Source organism: Macaca fascicularis, chromosome 8 (genome assembly GCF_037993035.2).
Source record: "Macaca fascicularis isolate 582-1 chromosome 8, T2T-MFA8v1.1".
NCBI lineage: Eukaryota > Metazoa > Chordata > Mammalia > Primates > Cercopithecidae > Macaca > Macaca fascicularis.
Window position 1 is genome coordinate 109,255,112 of NC_088382.1, and position 18,676 is coordinate 109,273,787.

The window sequence follows — 18,676 nt, forward strand, 5'->3', positions numbered from 1 at the left end:
GCCTTATTTCAGATTCCCATAATTGTCATCTAGCTGATTACTTTCTAACTGGTGTTGCTACCTGCAGTCTGTAATCCCCTACTCCCCTCTGTACATTTTTATCGCATTAATTTTTCTCAAACATCCTTTTGTCACTGACTTGCTTGGAAAGTTCTTATAGTTCTCCATTGTGCATAGCAGTGTTTCTGAAACATTAACATGCATAAGAATTACTGGGAGTTCATTGTAGGTGCAGATCACTAAGTCCCACCTTCAGGTCACATGCTTCTGACATGGTGCTTGAGAATCCCACAAGCCAAACCATTAATCAACCGAGAACCATTCAAAGGAAGGCTATGATTAGAGACAGCGTTCTAGGATTGGACCTAGTCCTCATTATAGACAAACATTTGGCAATCAGAGAAATGGGGCTAAGACATGCAGTCAGGCCAAAAGCATATTTAATATTTAAACAAGTACCCTAAATGATTCTGATTCAGGTGCTCAAGAGGCACTGCTTTGAAGAAGACAGGCCTAAAATGAGGAGTGCAAGTCTCTTAACCTGCCACCCAGAGTCTTGCTTTATCCTGCCTTTTCAACCACATCTTCTGTTTTTCTGATTGATACACCCTTTATTTGAGCCAAATGGGACATTTTCTTTTCCATACACTTACTTTTTCCTTACACTTAAGCTTTTTTTTTCATCTTTTGTGTCTTTTTTATGTGTTTCCTTCAGCCTCATTGTCTTTACTGCCATTCCAACAAGTCCAAATCCTGGCTTCCTTCTGTCCTGGTTTAGATATGTCCAGAAAGCATCTTTAGTAAATGAGTACATCTCTAACCTAGAAGGTAGGCTCCAATTTTAACTCATCCTTTTATCTACTCCCCTACCCAGGAACATAATGAGCACCTTGCAAATGATTCCCTTCATTTGTTCCTTCCTTCCTTCCTTCCTTCCTTCCTTCCTTCCTTCCTTCCTTCCTTCCTTCCTTCCTTCCTTCCTTCTTTCCTTCCCTAAAGATTTATTGAGCACCTACTGTTTACCAATGCACTGTTCTAGGTGCTAGGTGATAAAGTAGGGGGAAAAAGCACTCAAATCCTGTTTTCATGGACTTTACATTCTCATTGGGCAACCATTTATAAGCAAATATTGAAAGTATTTTGAGAAGAGTAATCCGGCAGTGCTATATGGGATATATTAGGAATGGGAGAGACCTGCAAAGGAAATTAACTAAGGAGCTCTTGCAAGTGACCTTTATACAGTGGGAAAGGTCAGTGAGAAAGTAAAAAGGAAACAGCAAGAGTAGTGAAATGAAGGAATGACCAATAATATTTGGTGGGGGCCACAAAAGTATATTTAATATTTGAGCTTTTGAGAAGAAAAAAATTAAAAGATGGATAGGTGATATTTTTGATAAAAGACATTAAAAATGTTATGATGCATTAGATGTGTTGTTTGTGATGTTGATAATGGGACATCCAAATGCTTAGTAGCAATTAGAGATACAGAGGTTTTATAAGAGGCCAGGCCTCTCTCCTTTTCCCCTTCTCCAGTTTATCTCAAAAATCTTCCGTCTGTCTTATTGTTCCAGGTCCAAAATTTCTTCCCAAGAATTTGTGTCTCATTCAATTGGTTTTTCTGGAAATCATGGCCTGACTGCATGTCTTAGCCCCATTTCTCTGATTGCCAAATGTTTGTCTATAATGAGGACTAGGTCCAACCCTAGAACACTATCTCTAATCATAGCCTTCCTTTGAATGGTTCTCAGCTGATTAATGGTTTGGCTTGTGGGAGGAACTAGGAAGACAACATAATTGAACTAGAGATTCCTTTAAAATTGGGTACAGTCGTGAGCGTCATGCCCCTATGGGAATATCACTGTGGTCATTTATGATTCTTAGCAAAACAGGCAAAGTTTGGAAAAGCAAATTGTAAAAGCTTTGGCATAATACATAGGTTGGAAAGCTGCTTGTAATCATCTGGAAAATCATTTTTTTCCATTCTTGCAGTTGCTCTGACCGAAAAAAACTCAAATCATTCCTGACTCCTGTCTTTCTCTCATAATACTAAACATCCAGTCTATCAGCAAATATGGTGTGTATGTGTGGGTTTTATATATACATATATGTATTTTATTGGCTGACTTCCCCCTAGAATGTAAACTTCATGAAGATAAAAGCTTTGTTTTTTCTATATCCCTAGCTAGTGCCTAGAACATAGTAGATGCTCAATAACAATTTGATGAATGAATGAATGAATGAATGAATGATGTGAAATTAAATTTTATTTCACATTTTGCATATTAATTTTGACATTAGCTCTATCTTCAAGAAACTTGGGAAATATTTTATCCCAATGAATTATTCTAGCTAAAGCCCAATAGCACAATACTATTTGGTAATATTATTAACCAAATGATATTATCTTAATATAAGAAAAAATAGAAACTTTATTTCTTAACTAGTTAGAGAAATGTCAGAAAGTTTTAAAATCTAAGAACACTCTTTAATGGTGCTAATTTGGTAATACCGTTGTGAATGTGGTCTTCTAAAATTTAGCCTTAAAAGACATCCTAATAAGATCAGCTAGTAATCATACACCAGGTATGATTAAAATTTACTTTTTAATTCATAGTTTTTAAAGAAAGTTTTCTTAGGAGCTTGCAGACTGGATTACTACTTTAATGTTTGAAAAGATGATGCTTGGTATATGAGAGGAAGAATGTCTTCTTTCTAACTTTTAAACTTTATTCAAGCAGTTCCATATGACCAAAATTATCCAAGCTTAATGCATAGATTAGATTACCTTCATTAGTATACAGAAAGTTGCTTTCTTAGAACAGCAAGAATGACTTATAACATATCGGCATATTAAAATTTACTGGTGCTATGGGGCTAGCTGACCAGAGATATTGTTAGGAATTTTTACCTGATTTAGAGAATACTTCGAATTTCCAAGGATTGAAGGAAGAGGTTGTGATCAAAGCATTTGTGTGGAAGGTCATTTTGGTGTAGTGATTATTTTTATGGAGTAGCAGAGAAGAACAAAGTATTTGTAATGGAAAAGAAGAATTGGCTGCAGGGCATAAACAAATATTTCTCTCTAACATCTTAGCCATTGCATTTCAAGTCTGTTACATCATTACTTTTTAAGGTATTGATAACATATGACAGATAATCAATATATGGCTTTAGTTCCGTTTGAATATGATCTATATGAAGTAAAGGATGGCTAATACAAGTTTGCAAATGCATTCTGTTGGGTCTTGATGGATTTCCATAAAATTAGGTAGTAGAGAATATTGAGACTTGAAGAGAATCTAGCATTAATTGCACCAGGTTTTTTTAATCAATTAGAACAAGTAATAATGAAAATCAGGTCAAATATTTCTATCTGGCAATGAAAACCAGCTACTGGATGAAGTTAATTAAGGATATGCTTGGCCATTTTCATCACTTTTCAACTTGTGCTGGATATTGGGGGTAAATTAGTTTTAAAAGCATGTCTTTTTCTTGCTTCATTTCCATAAGTCCTACATAATTTCTTTAAAGGGATATATATGATTTAGGGGATAAAGTAATCAAATAAGGATATATATGTATTTTATTGATAGAAATTTCTCCAAGTTCAACTATAGTTTTCTTACCAGAAAATTACATTCATAGTTGCAAGGCAGAGGCCCACTGGAATAGTTAATAAGCACAGTCTACTTCTATATTGCTGCAGAAACTAAATGCAAACTTTTCTGTGACTTACGTGTAGGCTCGGTAAACTTTCATCTGCTTTAGGGTCAGGACTGATTCAATCTTAAAGCAAGTTTATGAGAGTGGCTGATGTGATACAGTTGTTTCTGGTAAAATCAGACTAGCTCCAAAGAGCCAATCTAAGTCAGTCTCTGAGTCAAATTCTATGAAAAACAGACTCCAACTCAGACACAATTGTAAACCCTAATATAATGAGGACTTGCAGCTGATTTAATCCTATTGAAAATCTTTAAGCAGCTATGGGACAAAATGGTTTCCACATTGACATCAGTGGAGTGAACCTTGGATTTCATCAGTCTGAAGAGTAGTTACCCCGTACACACAGTAGCCACTTTGTAAGAATTAACATCATGGCCATTTCAAAGCAGGTTGTTGTTTCTTATGTAGAGGCATCTGTTTTGATTAAGGTCCAAGTTGCCGGAATGTGTCAGGTGTGTGTGTGTGTGTGTGTGTGTGTGTGTGTGTGTGTGTGTTTTAACTGAATTCATTACAAAACTTAAACTTAGAGCCTAGTATAAATCAATTAGATCCAGTCTCGAACAAAAATGACCAACCTATTCCTATTCACTATATATGTGAGCAACATAGAGAAAGAAAGGAACAGACAATGAGAACTGTTTTTGAGTTAAACTGTATGCACAGTTTTGCCTGGAACTAATTTTTTTTTTTTTCATGAACTTAGAAGCCCCTGAAAATAAGCTTATGCTGTGAAATCATATATGTATAAAGGGACAAACAGACACAAAAGTCTAAAGGTCAACACTGCAGATAAAATCTCAATAGGTAGGATTTGAATTTACCTATGTGTCCATGTGGGTAGGTGGATACATATACCTTTTTTTTTTTTTTTAGTTTATCATATTGAAATAGGCACTGATAATGATCTAGGTGTTACAGTCAGTTTAGCACTAATATTAGTTCCTTTTCATAATTTACAACTTAATTTAGAACAATAGACCAAACACAGACTGTAGTAAAACACAACCTTGACTGAACTATCTGCATGCTGCTTTTATTGCAGTTAGCACTTAGCAGGCAGTAGTGGCCTCATTCTATTACTTCAAAGAGCCGGAAAAGTAACTTCATGAAAGGGAAAACTTGAAACTATAGTACTCTTTATCATTCTGTCTGTTAAGCAGTGATGGGTATCATTAGTTCTGCTCTTTTGCATAATTACTGCAGTATTCTGAAAACCTTTTTTGCCATTCAACTGGGAACAATTATATTATTTGGGATCTTGTATAGCATTTAGTTTTAGAGAAATAAAAGATAAAAAGCCCTTGTTTTCTAGCTCTGGTATCTGTAGTAAGCTAGTGCATACAGTGCTTGTTCAAGTTTTGGGGTTTTTTTTCATTAAAAATAACATTAATTGGTGACACTAAAGGAGACATTTCATACTGAAGTCAATTCTTTTTGATGTGTTTTTGTTTAATGTGCTTGCTAAGATAAATTTCATCTAGCACATCACTGAGTTGAGATGGTAATTCATTAATAAAATGATAAAGGTTTATGAACCATAATATGGACATCATTGAAATTTTGAGACTTAAAAATATATTCTTATTGTTGTCTAGATTAAATTAATACAATTTTCTATTTATATAAAGCTTCCAGTGTAGATTATCTCTATGTTAAAAGCATGCAACAGCCTCTCCCAAACACCCCACCCTACCTCATCCCACAAACTTCTGAAACATAGAGCTAGAAGTATGTTTGCAAATGTTTACACAATGAGGCACATAACTTTTTCAAGTTTGTAAAAATTCTCCTTTGTAATTTCAGTATGTGAAACTATTAAAATACTATAACTTTTTTTACTGTATTTGTTAGATAAGATGTTAACTTTTTTGAAAATACTACTACATTTTAGTAGTAATTCTCCTTTGTAATTTCAAAGGAGATTTGAAATTACAAATTCTCCTTTGTAATTTCAGTATGTGAAACTATTAAAATACTATAACTTTTTTTACTGTATTTGTTAGATAAGATGTTAACTTTTTTGAAAATACTACTACATTTTAGCAAGGGCAGTAAAATTAGGATAAAGATCACGGTTATATTTAGATGTGATTGTCACTTTGATGCTGTGGTTTTACACTTGACTTTTTATAACTTATAAGATATGAAATATAATCTCATAATTGGCAAAATATATTTTGATCAAGGAAAAAGTATGACTGTTGCCTGTTGGAAATATTACTTCAGCATGGCTGTTATATAGGAAGTTAGAAGAAATTTTGGATATGCATATATTTAGTACATAGTAAGTTTTCTTACAAAGACAAAAAGATTAAAAGACATAATTTTAATTAAAATCCTGGAATAGATGTTGAATTTCCTTTTCTTGTTAGCCATCAAAACAAAAATTGTATTTGTTTTGGTCCTTAATAATTCTGAAAAGGTTGGTTTCCACAGGTTTTTTAAAATTTTAAGCATCCATTTCTTTGCAACATTTTTATTAATGAGCTGACATTTGAATATGTTCATAAAAATGTTGATATGGCTGAACAAGAAGTTTCAATCAGCTTGTTTTCCCCAAAATGCTACTGAAGAACATCTAATTAATATAACCTGAAATTAGTTTAATGCATTCCTTGACATTGTCGCATTATTCAAATGTGGTTTTATTTACTACTCCTGAGACACTATGGCTCTTAACCAAACCCCAGAGTGAGCTAGTAAACTTACCTATCTTAATACATTGAAAAGAGGAATTAGCTACAGTTCGTTAGCTACCAGTACAGCTTTCAGCACCTTCTCCATGGTGGCTAGTATCTGTTCTATATACAGCTGTGAAAGGATGGGAAAATGCGCTGAAATGATCTAAGAAGTAAACTATCAACTTGACATGTTTTCCTAGCTATTGAAAACTGTCTCATATTGAAACCCATTGATAGAAAAACTGTGGAATTCCTCCAATTTAAGTACCATCTGGTTGTACTCAAGGCTCTAAAGCTGTTATCTCTGCATAAAATTTCAGAGTCCTATACTTTTTTCTTCACCAAACTATCCATTTTTAAGCCACAAATATTTTTCCAGCTCTCTCAGATTTTATCTAAAAGTATATTTTAACAGCATTTAAATAGTTCTTAAACAATAACAATTTATCTTGATAAATGGCATGCTGTATTTTTTCATTTTATTTTAATTAGCCATTGTGGAACTAAATTCCCTTTTGTTTTAGTCCTTTGAATATTGTTTAATTATCATTATCATGCCAGATATCTTAAAGGTTATTTTACCAATACAGTTCCATTTAACATAACCCATATGGAATCAATATCCCAGTTTCCTAAAGTGAATGCTTGGAAAATCTTACATTCATATGTTAAGAGTACACATCCTTTCCTCATTAGTTGGAAAGTACAGGGATTTTGGCACAGGTTCTGTGTGGAAGCATTGTGCAGCTTTTATATGGATTTTGTTTTTAGCCTTTGATGACACTGTTTAGAATAGGAAGTATCTAATAAGTAAAGCATTTTGTCTCAAGTGCTGCCAGTGTGTTTAATATATGCCTGGAGGTCTGAAACATTATCTTCTTCAATACAGTAATATGCATTTAATTCTCTGAAAGCAGAAGGTCGAACTTTTGAAAGGGACGCAAAGTACATTTTCAAACAGAATAATTCAAAACATATGGAACAGAGGACCAGAGTAATGTACAGTTGGTTTTTATGGTTTAATCATGATGATGTTAATGCACACCAGTAGCTAATTAAAGAAAACTTTTATTGTTCATCTTAAATAAGTTAGGTAAAGAGTGGGAGAGCTGATGTAACAGCACTGCCCAGAAATACATGTTTCTGCTGCACCAACAGTAAGCAGATACTGCTATTTTTGACAACTTAAATTATTAGTCCCCTCGGACAATAATAAAGCAAAAGTTACTTTCAGAGTTATTACATTGTGAACTCTTCGTTTTCCACAAAGGAATAGTAAATTGATGCCCAAGTTTAGGGCCCAGCACACATAATTAATTAAAAACTTTTCTCAGTAGTGGGCCAGATACCCTTCAATGTAATAAATCTGCAGTGGACTGGTGACAAACCAGTGGATTTTTAAATATGTCTCAAAATCATCAGCTTGTTTATTTCAGTGCTACAGATAGTTTAGAGGCTTAAAAAAATTGAGGAAATCCTGGCTTTTAACTCAGTTTTAGGAATCTAGTTTTCTAGTACTGGGTAAGTTGTACTTTTTCCTTTCCTTCCAATGGAAGTCAGAGTCTTTCATCTCTAGGTCATTGGTTCAAATTCCATTCTGCTCAGTAGTGATTAGAATTAGTTACCATCTGACTTCTGTTCAGTAACCTTTGTGACCTGAACTGATAGCTGCCATCCTGCCACTGCTGGTTATTTATATCTTAAGATCACACCACTTGACATTTGCTGGAGACTAATGTGGCAGTCTCAGCACGTAATATAGGCTGGATGCTAAATTTCTTTACCTTTCTCTACAGGTGGTTTGCCATTTTATGTTAACACCTATGGGAACACTTAATCCACTTTAAAGAGGGAGAGAGTTGATTTTAAGTATAAATCTGTAAATCAGAAGTAAAAAATGCTATATGCATAGAAACTATAGTTTCATGTAGTTAATTGTGTTTAACTTTCTTGATTCAGAGAATGAAAATAGCTTCTAAAACTTGAGTTCTTGATTGGAGTTTGCCATTGGAACTCAACCTAAAGGATTTTTTAGTTATACTGTATTTAGGTATTTAGTTTGTAATGCCTCAAAATGTGCTTGATTTCGCATTTGACTACTTAAGTACTTGATTTCATTACTTTTCACATGTTATTTGAGAATTCCTAGTTGGTAATAGATTTGGAGGTCTATTTGAAATTTTCATAATAAGGATAACTAACATTAAACTGCTATTTTGATAACAATTATCTTTATTTTTATCTTACTGAATTTTTAAATATGTTCATTCATTTATTCAGTCAGCACACAATTATTAAGTTTTATTATGTGATAAGCACTAAAGTATGTTCTAGGAATACTAACATGATGTTTCCTCTTACCCAAATCCTACTAGCTGTCTGACCTTGGAACTATTGATCAATCTCTATAAACCTCAATTTTCTCAGCTGTAAAATGGGGATAATAGTACTCCTCCTCAAATAATTATAATGGTAGCTTATGTAATGTGCTAACAGTGTCTGGCAAATAATAAATGAACTCAACGGTATTTTATTTTTCTTCAATTGCTCACAATCCCTGAGACAGAATATAGTGTGAAAAGTACTATAATATTAGATTGTCATAAAAGCATAGAAGTGGGAAAGACTAGCACCACCTGGAAGCATTGCTGAAGTCTTCACAAAGAAGATAAATTTTTTAACTTACCCTTTTTAGAGTGCCTACTGTGTTTGTTCAATATGTTAATTAATTTTATGCTGCAGCAACCCTATGAGTTAGATATTAATGTCCCAATGTGAGGACAAAGACAGAAGAGATAGAGAGGATTCTTTGAAGTATGATCAGCCCACGAGGTAGAGAATGCAGATCAGGAAAGACACTATGAATAAATATGTCTGGGAAAGACCTTGAGGAGTACAGTATTGAGAATTCTCCATCTACGTTTATTTATATCGTAACAATCATGTAACTCTAGTCTGCTGGGCAATTTTTTCATTTAATGTTGTATCAAAGATAAACATATCCAACATTCATGGATTCTCTTCATTGTGCTAGGCACTGTCCTGCTCCTTAGTGATATATAGAAGCGGAATTGTATACTACATTCCCTCTAACAGTTCTTCACCTGGTAAAAGAGACAACGTAACAGCTGCTCATTATTGGGTATTTACTGTAAGGCAGGCACTGTGCTATTAATTCAGTCATCGTAGTAACTCTGAGGTAGGAGTTATTATCCTCATTTTACAAATGATATTATATAGCCTTAGAGAGATTTGTAATTTGTTCAGAGTCATACAGTTAGAGAGTGTTGGACTTGATCCCACATCTGTGTGACTTCAAAGCCTATATATTGTCTTAATGCTGTCTGATACTGTTACCACGAAACATTTTAGTAAAATATACCATATAATAGAAGTATAAGTGAACTACTAAGATCACCAAGAAGGAAAAGAGTGAAAGAACAGTTCTCGGACAAATGTCATTTATCGTGATGGATAACTAAATGTTCACCAGCTACAGCAAGCTCAGAGGGGTGCTCCAGGAAGGGAAAGAGCACAGTATAAACTGCATGGTTTGAAAGAATATGGTGTCTTCAAAGGACAGAAACAAGTCCTTTTTTAATGAGGATTACCTCACTTTCTTGAATTTTTTATTAGTTCTTATATATATAAGTTATTGCATATATATTATTTCTTATATATAAATATATATTTTTTTACCAATCAAATTAAGGAGTTTTTAAAATAATAAGCAGCTTTGGGAGGCTGAGACAGGAGGATTGCTTGAGGCCAGGAATTTGGACCAAGTTGGGCTACACTATGAGACCTCATTTCTACAAAAAATGTAAAAATAAGCCAGGAATGGTGGTGCATGCCTGTAATCCTAGCTCCTCAGAAATGGGAGGATTGCTTGAGCCACCACTGAGGGGTTGTAGGTTTCAGTGAGCTATGATCACGCCACTGCATTCCAGCCTGGGCAACAGAACAAGATTCTGTCTTTAAAAATAGTAATAATAATAATAATAAGCAATACACAGTTACCCAGTACTTTGGGAGACATTTTTTTATTGCTGATAGTAATGTAACTGAGTGCAGCCTTTTTGGATAGGTGTTGGACAATAGTAACTTTTAACTTTTTCAAACCATTTGCCTAATAATTCCTTTTTTTTTTTTTTTTTTTTTGAGATGGAGTCTCGCTCTGTCACTTAGGCTGGAGTGCTGTGGTGGGATCTCGGCTCACCGCATGCTCCGCCTCCTGGGTTCACACCATTCTTCTGCCTTAGCCTCCCAAGTAGCTGGGATTACAGGCGCCCGCCACCACGCCCGGCTAATTTTTTGTATTTTTAGTAGAGACGGAGTTTCACCATGTTAGCCAGGATGGTCTCGATCTCCTGACCTCGTGATCCGCCTGCCTCGGCCTCCCAACATGCTGGGATTACAGATGTGAGCCACTGCACCCAGCCTCCACTTTAAAAAAAAATTTTTTTTGTTTGTTTTTGTCTTTGAAATAGGGTCTCACTCTGTCACCCAAGCTGGAGTGCCATGGCATGATCACAGTTCACTGCAACCTCCACCTCCCAGGCTCAAGCCATCAGCTTCCTAAGTAGCTGGGACCATAGGGGCACACCATCAGGCCTAGCTAATTCTTCATATGTTTTTGTAGCGATAGGGTTTTATCATGTTGCCCAGGCTGGTCTTGAACCCCTGGACTCAAGCAGTCTTCCCACATCAGCCTCTGAAAGTGCTAGAATTACAAGTGTGAATAACTGTATCTGACCTAATAATTTCACTTCTAGGAGCCTGTCTGTCCTGAGAAAATATCACTAGGGGTTTGTCAGCACTAATTGAAAGCTTGAATATACAGGTATATGTGAATGGTAGAACAAATTGTTCCTAACACTAAATGAAGTATTATGTAGCTTTTAAAAATTGTATTTATGAAGAGTACATTAGCATGTCAAAATTTGAGTTATCAGGTTGTCCCTATGGTATCATTATAACCACAAAGGGATACAGGTGAAGGGAACCTGTGCATAGGTAGGTAAAAAAGACTGAAAGGAAGAGCCATGAAATATTACTATTGGTTATGTTTGGAGATAAGATGGGGTGAGGTAGTTTTTTTATTCTTATGGATTTTTTTTATGGTTACCTTAATAATTCTGTTGAAAAAGCAAGTAAAATATCTAGGTGCAGAATAGCAAGTTGCAGACTGATGGTCAGGCAGTCTAAGAAAGAGGAACTGATGGTCTTGGAGCCAAGTGATTATAACTGCTGCTGCCACCAAGTTGCTCTTTGTTCTCTACTTAGGGACTCATTGGTGGAAAATTTTGAGAACTAGTAGCCTTTATTGCACAAAGGAAAAATCTACCCTCAAGGGTTTTAATTACTTAATTACTGACTTGATTTTACTTTATCACTTATATTTGTCCTTGTTTTAAGTCCTATTGTAGTAGGAGAAAATAAACATCTTTTGAAATGGCATGCATTTATTTTAGTGTACTTTTCTTTGTCCTTCATAATTTAGGACTACTGATTTTTCCCTTTCTTACTGTCTAAAAACCTATAAATCAGTTTTATAAGAAAGGTAAGGAATATAGTAGAAACTACTTCTATATAAAATATAATTTCAACCACCAGTAATCATGATTTTGGAGACAGTTTATTGTATTGCTTGGGAAATCACTATAAAAATATGTATTAAAATAATTCTTTAAAGAGACATTTTAAAAGATATATGCTATTCTGTAGTAATCCAAAGAAAGAAGATCTGACATTCAAAAATGTATTTTAATGATGGAAATGAACATTAGATGCTTTTTCTCAAGTATTTCCTTGGCATTTTAAGGTGATTTTGGGGGTCTGGTGTAGGAAATGGGCACCTATTCTGTTTTTCTGATTACTGTTTTAAGTTATACTAGACTCATTTTTAAAATTTTCTTTTTGACAACATGTTTATATAACATTTTTTATATGACAATTGGCATGTAACTAGTTTGAAATGTTTTATTACTTTTTTCTTACAGATCTCTAAACAAGAACAGAAAAAAGTGGATACATTTGATGGAGGCATGGCTGAAACCTCATCTCGGTACAGTGGTGCTCAGGATAGTGGAATTGGCAGTGACAGTGTTAAAATCAGAATAGTGCAAATAGAGCAGCACAGTGGTGCCAGCCAGCATCGCATTGCCCGTCCCTCACGCCAGTCATCAATTGTAAAAAATCTAAATTTTATTCCCTTTGACATATTTATTACTGCAAGTAGAATCTCACTAATGACCTATTCCTGTATGGCCTTATCCAAATCGAAATCACAAGAACAGAAGGATAATGAAAAAACAGACAAGAGTTCATTAAATCTCCCAGAAGTTGATTCAGATGTTGCTAAGCCCAACCAGGCATGTATTTCCACAGTGACAGCAGAAGATCTCTTAAGGAGCAGCATTTCTTTTCCTTCAGGGAAAAAAATAGGGGTCCTCTCTCTTGAAAGTATTCATGCATCCACAAGGTCATCTGCTAGACAAGCACTTGGTATAACTATTGTTCGGCAGCCTGGTCGAAGAGGAACTGGTGACTTACAGCTAGAACCTTTTCTGTACTTTATTGTGTCCCAGCCTTCCTTGCTTCTGAGTTGTCACCACAGAAAGCAGCGAGTGGAAGTATCCATTTTTGATGCTGTGCTTAAAGGGGTGGCCTCTGATTACAAATGTACAGGTAAGAACCTTCAAACTTACTGACGTGCTAATAATTACTATCTAATAAGTTGTACTCCCATAGTTTCCAGATTGATTAAACAGAAACAGCTGACAGACAAAACGTCTTTTCTCTACAGAATATGTAAAGTTCATGTTCCACAGCTGAATCCTGTTTAAATATTTGAAATGTATTGAGGTTTAGCCTTAGTATTCTTACTATGCCTCTGAATATCATTTTTTTTTTTCTGGGAACTGAATGAAACAGGGATTCTCTTGACTATAGAGATGCTTAACGATTTCCAGTGTTTGGAAAGCATAGCTCGGTTTCATATTAATGGCCCATAGGTATACTTTCCATGTTAATGCTTCTATTCAGATTAAAAAAGAAAAGCCTTAGAAGATGAAGTTTGTTTTTGGTATTCTTTTGATGCAATAGCGTCATATTAAATGTAATTGAGAAGGTTTATTAATAAAGATTATTTAAAGATTTTTGTACATCTACAGAAAGTATATTGATGTTGGCTAATTCGCTCTTGCTGCCCAACCCATCCCTTCCTTATTCTAATTATAATAATTATATGAAATTTCCGAAGCTTTTTGCCTGTTGAGACTAGGAAAGTGAGCAGGGTTCAGATGTAAGACATACAAGCTATTAAGTAACAAGGGCCAGTGGAGTCAAGCAAGGTGACAATATACCTTTTCCCTCAGTTAATGTAGATTTGGAGATTTGGCCAAAAAAAAAAACTGGAGAGAGTAACTGGGTCACCTAAGATTCAGTATTCAAAGAGGCCCTCTAGCAAGCTCAGGTATAGTTCAGGCGTTTTATTGCTTTCAGCTGGTCCCATCCAATAGGTGGAAGCCAGCAGTAAGGCATTTGGACAATGAATCTAATCTGGAATACAGGTTTGTTCGTTCTTGCCATTAAGAAGGACTGTTTTGCATGGCAGGATCCCGGAAGGTAGATGGCAGGTGTGGGAATCAGGATTCAGCCTGAGGAAATAGCATCAAAGGAGCTCTAGGCCAGGGTTTAGTGCAAGTCCCCTGCTTTAAGAAAGGGGTAACTAGCCAGTTGCTGAGGAGTAACCCCTGGGCTGCTTGCTGTCCCTCTCTCCTGTGCAGCTCATAATGGGTCAAAAGAGCTGATTGTTAGACTCAAGAACTTTGCAAGACAGTTGTTAAACCACTAGTAGCTTAAATTGGCCATGGTGAAAGTATTTATGCCACAGATGCTTGCAAATTCAATCATATCAGCTCTCCTACTCCAAGAGCCATTTGTTAAACCCTTACCAGCAACAACTGCCTCTCTTTCTCAAACATGTTCTCATTTACTGGATGCCTTTGATATAAAAGATACTTCAGCGGCACTGAAAATATGGGAGATGCTGGTATAGTGGGACATGTTATGTGATTCAAGAACTCATGCCTGTATACCTGATACCTGCTTGCAAGTCTGCTTGGCATTAGCCAAAATTTAAGTGCAGGATTAGGAGATGAATTCTTAACTCTCAGCCCTTCATTAAGTTCACTCAGCTACAGTCGCTCTATAGGTGGGTGACCTGTGCTAAAAACATTGGGGGAGGCAGAGGAAAGTAGGAGGGGGAAAGGGGCTGAGAGGAACAGCTATGACCTCTTCCTAAATTTGTAGATATGCAGAGATCACAGAAGCCTCATTTTGCTTACTTCCAGCCCAACCTAAGGATACTCTGTATGTAACCTCAACCTTTGAAACTGTTAAACTGAGGCAAGCCAGGGTCCACAGTAATAGAAAAGAACTGCCAATGATGGACTTGTTTCCACTTTCCGAAATTGTAAGAGCAGACTGGCTTAAATCTGTTTTATTGATATACTCCCAAATCATGTGTTTATACATTTTCATCTAAGTCTGTATTCAGCAAAGTTATAAGAGCTCATATCAAAGATAGACTTTTGGATTAAAATCAATTCCTAGGTTAAAATAATAGAGCACTTCTTGCTTAAAGGGGGGAAAAAACCTTGTATATAAACTGACATGGAACCCAGTCTTGGTACATGAAGCTAGAGTGGTGGTCATGGGCCAGATTTAATATAGGGGTTGGGGGTAAATGTAGGAGGAAGAAGACTCACATACCTTCTAAGGAGCATTTTCTGCATAATATTCTCATGGATGCCTTTCCCTACACAGAATGCATCTACTTGGACATTTATATTATCTCAATAGTATGACTCTTGGTTAGTAATAATCAAAAGTTATCAATATGCATGATAATATTTCTTAAAAGTGAACTTAGTGATCTAGGGAAATTTTTTTCAGAAGACCCAAAAGGAGGCAAGTAATTAAAATACAATGGCTAAAAATAAAATTCAGCTAGCATTTATTGAGTGATCACCCTGTGCCAGGCATTGTACTAACTGCTTTAATGCATTATCTTATTTCATCCTAATGACAACTCTATGGGAAATGTTCTATTCTTAGAGATTAGGAAACTAAGCCTTAGAGAAGTTAAGTAACTTCCCCAAGGACACAGACCTAGCAGTAAACAGAGCTACAATTCAAAGCTAAGAAGTGTTGGACTCCTGAGTCTAGACTCTCAACCTCTATGGGTCCCCTGAAAAGAAGGATGTGAATTGGAGGTTCTTGCAGTCAGCCTGTATTGTCCCACTTACCATGCAAATGATTCCTCTCTTAAGTTTTAACTGGTGAATTTGTATGTTAACTGGGTCCATGCTGTGATTACACAGTACTCAGGTATGGAAAACCTGGGTTCCAATTCTGTCACTTATATGTATACCTATATCATTATGCACTTATGAAAATGAAAAGAGATAATTCATGAATAATTCTAAAGTACTTAGCATTGAGCCAGCAGGCCTAGGCCCTCATAAATGTGTGCTGGTACTATTTTAGCTGTCAATATCATATAGTGGAAAGAATATTTAACTAGGAGGCAGAAAACCTGGGATTTTTATTCATGGCCCTGCCATCAATTAGTAAAGTGATCTTAGGCAGTTTACTTCTTTGACTTTCTGTTTTCTTATCTGTAAAATGTGATGATTATAATAGATATCAACAAAATCCATTCCAGTTCTGAAGTTTCATCATTCTGTAATTTGGAATTCTGTAATTTGGCTTTGGCTTCAGGGAGTTGATATCTGTAAGGCTCTACAATATCAGGTAGAAATTTATTTTGACTTGTTTTGAAGATGCAGATTTCCTTTGATATTCTAGTGGAGCACTAATTACTTTATGCCGAGTTTTAAATACATAAGTTTTATTAAATGTTAATGAAATTATTTTTCAAAAACCGATCTGGAAATGTGTTTTATGTGTCCACTTGAATGAATTGTCTAAGTCCCATTACCAATTTGGTTATCCAGAAACCCTTTATGTAGCACTTTCTTTCCTGAAAAAAGCACTGTTCCATAACCAGTGTTTTTTGGAAGCCCTGAGATAGTAACCTTATGGATAAGAAAAAAGAGAAAAATAGAAATGGCTATAATGGTAACATTCATGGGGAGGGAAGGAGAGGGAGCAGTAAGTTGGGGGTGGCTAGCTCCATTTCTGCATTATAAAGTGAAGGAGTCATTGCAATGTCTTTAAATTGGAGGGACTAAAGAGATTCTACCATGAAGCTAATGTTCTAAGAAATGTCCAGGAAAAGTTAAAGGCATCATAAGTTAAAAGTGAAAGAAGTAACATGTCATGTGTTTCCACAGTGTTCATACTTTTCCTCTGGATATTAAAATTCTTTTTGGCTGGGCATACTGTCTCACATTTGTAATCTCAGCACTTTGGGAGGCCAAAGTGGGTGGATCACTTGAGCTCAGGAGTCCAAGACTAGCCTAGACAACATAGTGAGACCCCATCTCTACAAAATTTACAAAAACTTAGCCAGTTGCAGTGGCGTGCATCTGTAGTCTGAGCTATCGGGGAGGCTGAGATGGGAGGATCACCTGAGCCTGGGAGGTTGAGGCTGCAATAAGTCGTGATTGCACCAACGTACTGCAGCCTGGATGACAGAGTGAGATCCTGTCTCAAACACAAAATAATGTATTCTTTTCTATAAGGTAACTCAAGTGTCAACCAGCCAATAGCCATTTTAGCATATATGTATGATTGTATGATTTGGTTTGGATGTTTATCCCCTCCAAATCTCATCTTGAAATATGACTCTCAGTGTTGGAGATAAGGCCTGCTGGGTGGTATTTGGATTATGGGGGCAGATTCCTCACGAATGGCTTAGTACCATCCTTTTAGTGATAAGTGAGTTCTTGCTCTGAGTTCATGAAATATATAGTTGTTTAAAGAATGTGGCACCTCCCGCTACCTTGCTCCCTCTCTCCCCATGTGATATACTGGCTTTCCCCTTTGCCTTCTGCCCTGATCATAGCTTTCTGAGGCCTGACCAGAAGCCAAGCAGATGTTAATGCCATGCTTGTACAGCCTGCAGAACCATAATCCAAATATATCTTTTTTCTTTGTAAATCACCGTCTCAGGTATTCTTTTATAGTAATGCAAAAATAGCCTAATATAATGGGCATCTCAATAATTGCCCCATTGTCACATTTCAAAAATACCTATGAGGTTGTTATAGAGATATTGGTTTTCTGGGTTTTGTTTTGAGAGGACAATAACATTTGATTATTTAAAAAAAAATCCTAGCACAATATGGCTTGTCATTGTTTATTGTTTTCTATACACGTCATAAACCATTATTATAGGTGCTCATGTTCCTTTATATGTAAATCATACGGAGGAAAAAGAAAAAGGATTTTGTTTTACTCTTTAAAAAGATTTAATGGCTGGGCGTGGTGGCTCATACCTGTAATTCCAGCACATTGTGAGGCTGAGGCAGGCAGATCACCTGAGGTCAGGAGTTCGAGACCAGCCTGGCAAACATGGTTAAACCCTGTTTCTACAAAAATATAAAAATTAGCTGGGCATGATGGTGAATGCCTGTAATACCAGCTACTTGGGAGGCTGAGGTGGAAGAATCACTTGAACCTACGAGGCAGAGGTTGCAGTGAGCCGAGATCATGCCATTGCACTCCAGCCTGGGTGAGAGAGCGAGACTCCATCTCCAAAAAAAAAAAAAAAAAAAAAAAAAGGTTAATAATTTTTTCAAAAAAGGTAAAATCATAGTTTTTATATAAATATAAGAAGAGTATATGTCAAAGGTTTTATTTAATTAATAATTTATTTATCTTATTAATTTGTATGAATATCACAAAAAAATCCATGCACAAGGGACCTACACAGATGACCCTGGTCATCTCAAGAGATTTTTATTCTGAAATTCATAAGTGTCTTAGAATGTCACTTGATCCTGGGCATTATTCATTGTTAAAGCATGGCTCTAGGTGATTCTAGAAAGATGGAAATAGTTTTGACATTAAATTATGAACCCATTTCGTTTAATTTGACATATTCAGGCAACTATGATGAAGAGCCCAAAAGTGAATATTGAAAATCCTTTGAGTGTTGTAGGAATACAGGGTGATATACCAAGGTGACTACTTTAATCAATCTGGCTTTTAAAATTACATCTTCCCTCCTGTCTTACACAATCAGCTTGACTTATTACTTCAGAAGAAACTTTTATTCCTATTGTGCTTTCATTTAT

At 35.7% G+C, this 18,676-nt stretch overlaps 1 protein-coding gene across 37 annotated transcripts in view; it reads left to right on the forward strand.

Moving 5' to 3' along the window:
• Positions 1-18,676, forward strand: part of VPS13B (vacuolar protein sorting 13 homolog B) — an 857,597-nt gene that overhangs the window by 612,784 nt on the left and 226,137 nt on the right. For all 37 annotated transcript variants that reach the window (XR_012416558.1, XR_012416559.1, XM_073999176.1 and 34 more), the window contains one exon: positions 12,407-13,094. Coding sequence is in view for 35 of the 37 variants with exons in the window: in XM_073999176.1 (XP_073855277.1) it covers positions 12,407-13,094 (688 nt within the window). In the remaining 2 variants the exon portion in view is untranslated. The remainder of the gene's footprint in view (positions 1-12,406; positions 13,095-18,676) is intronic.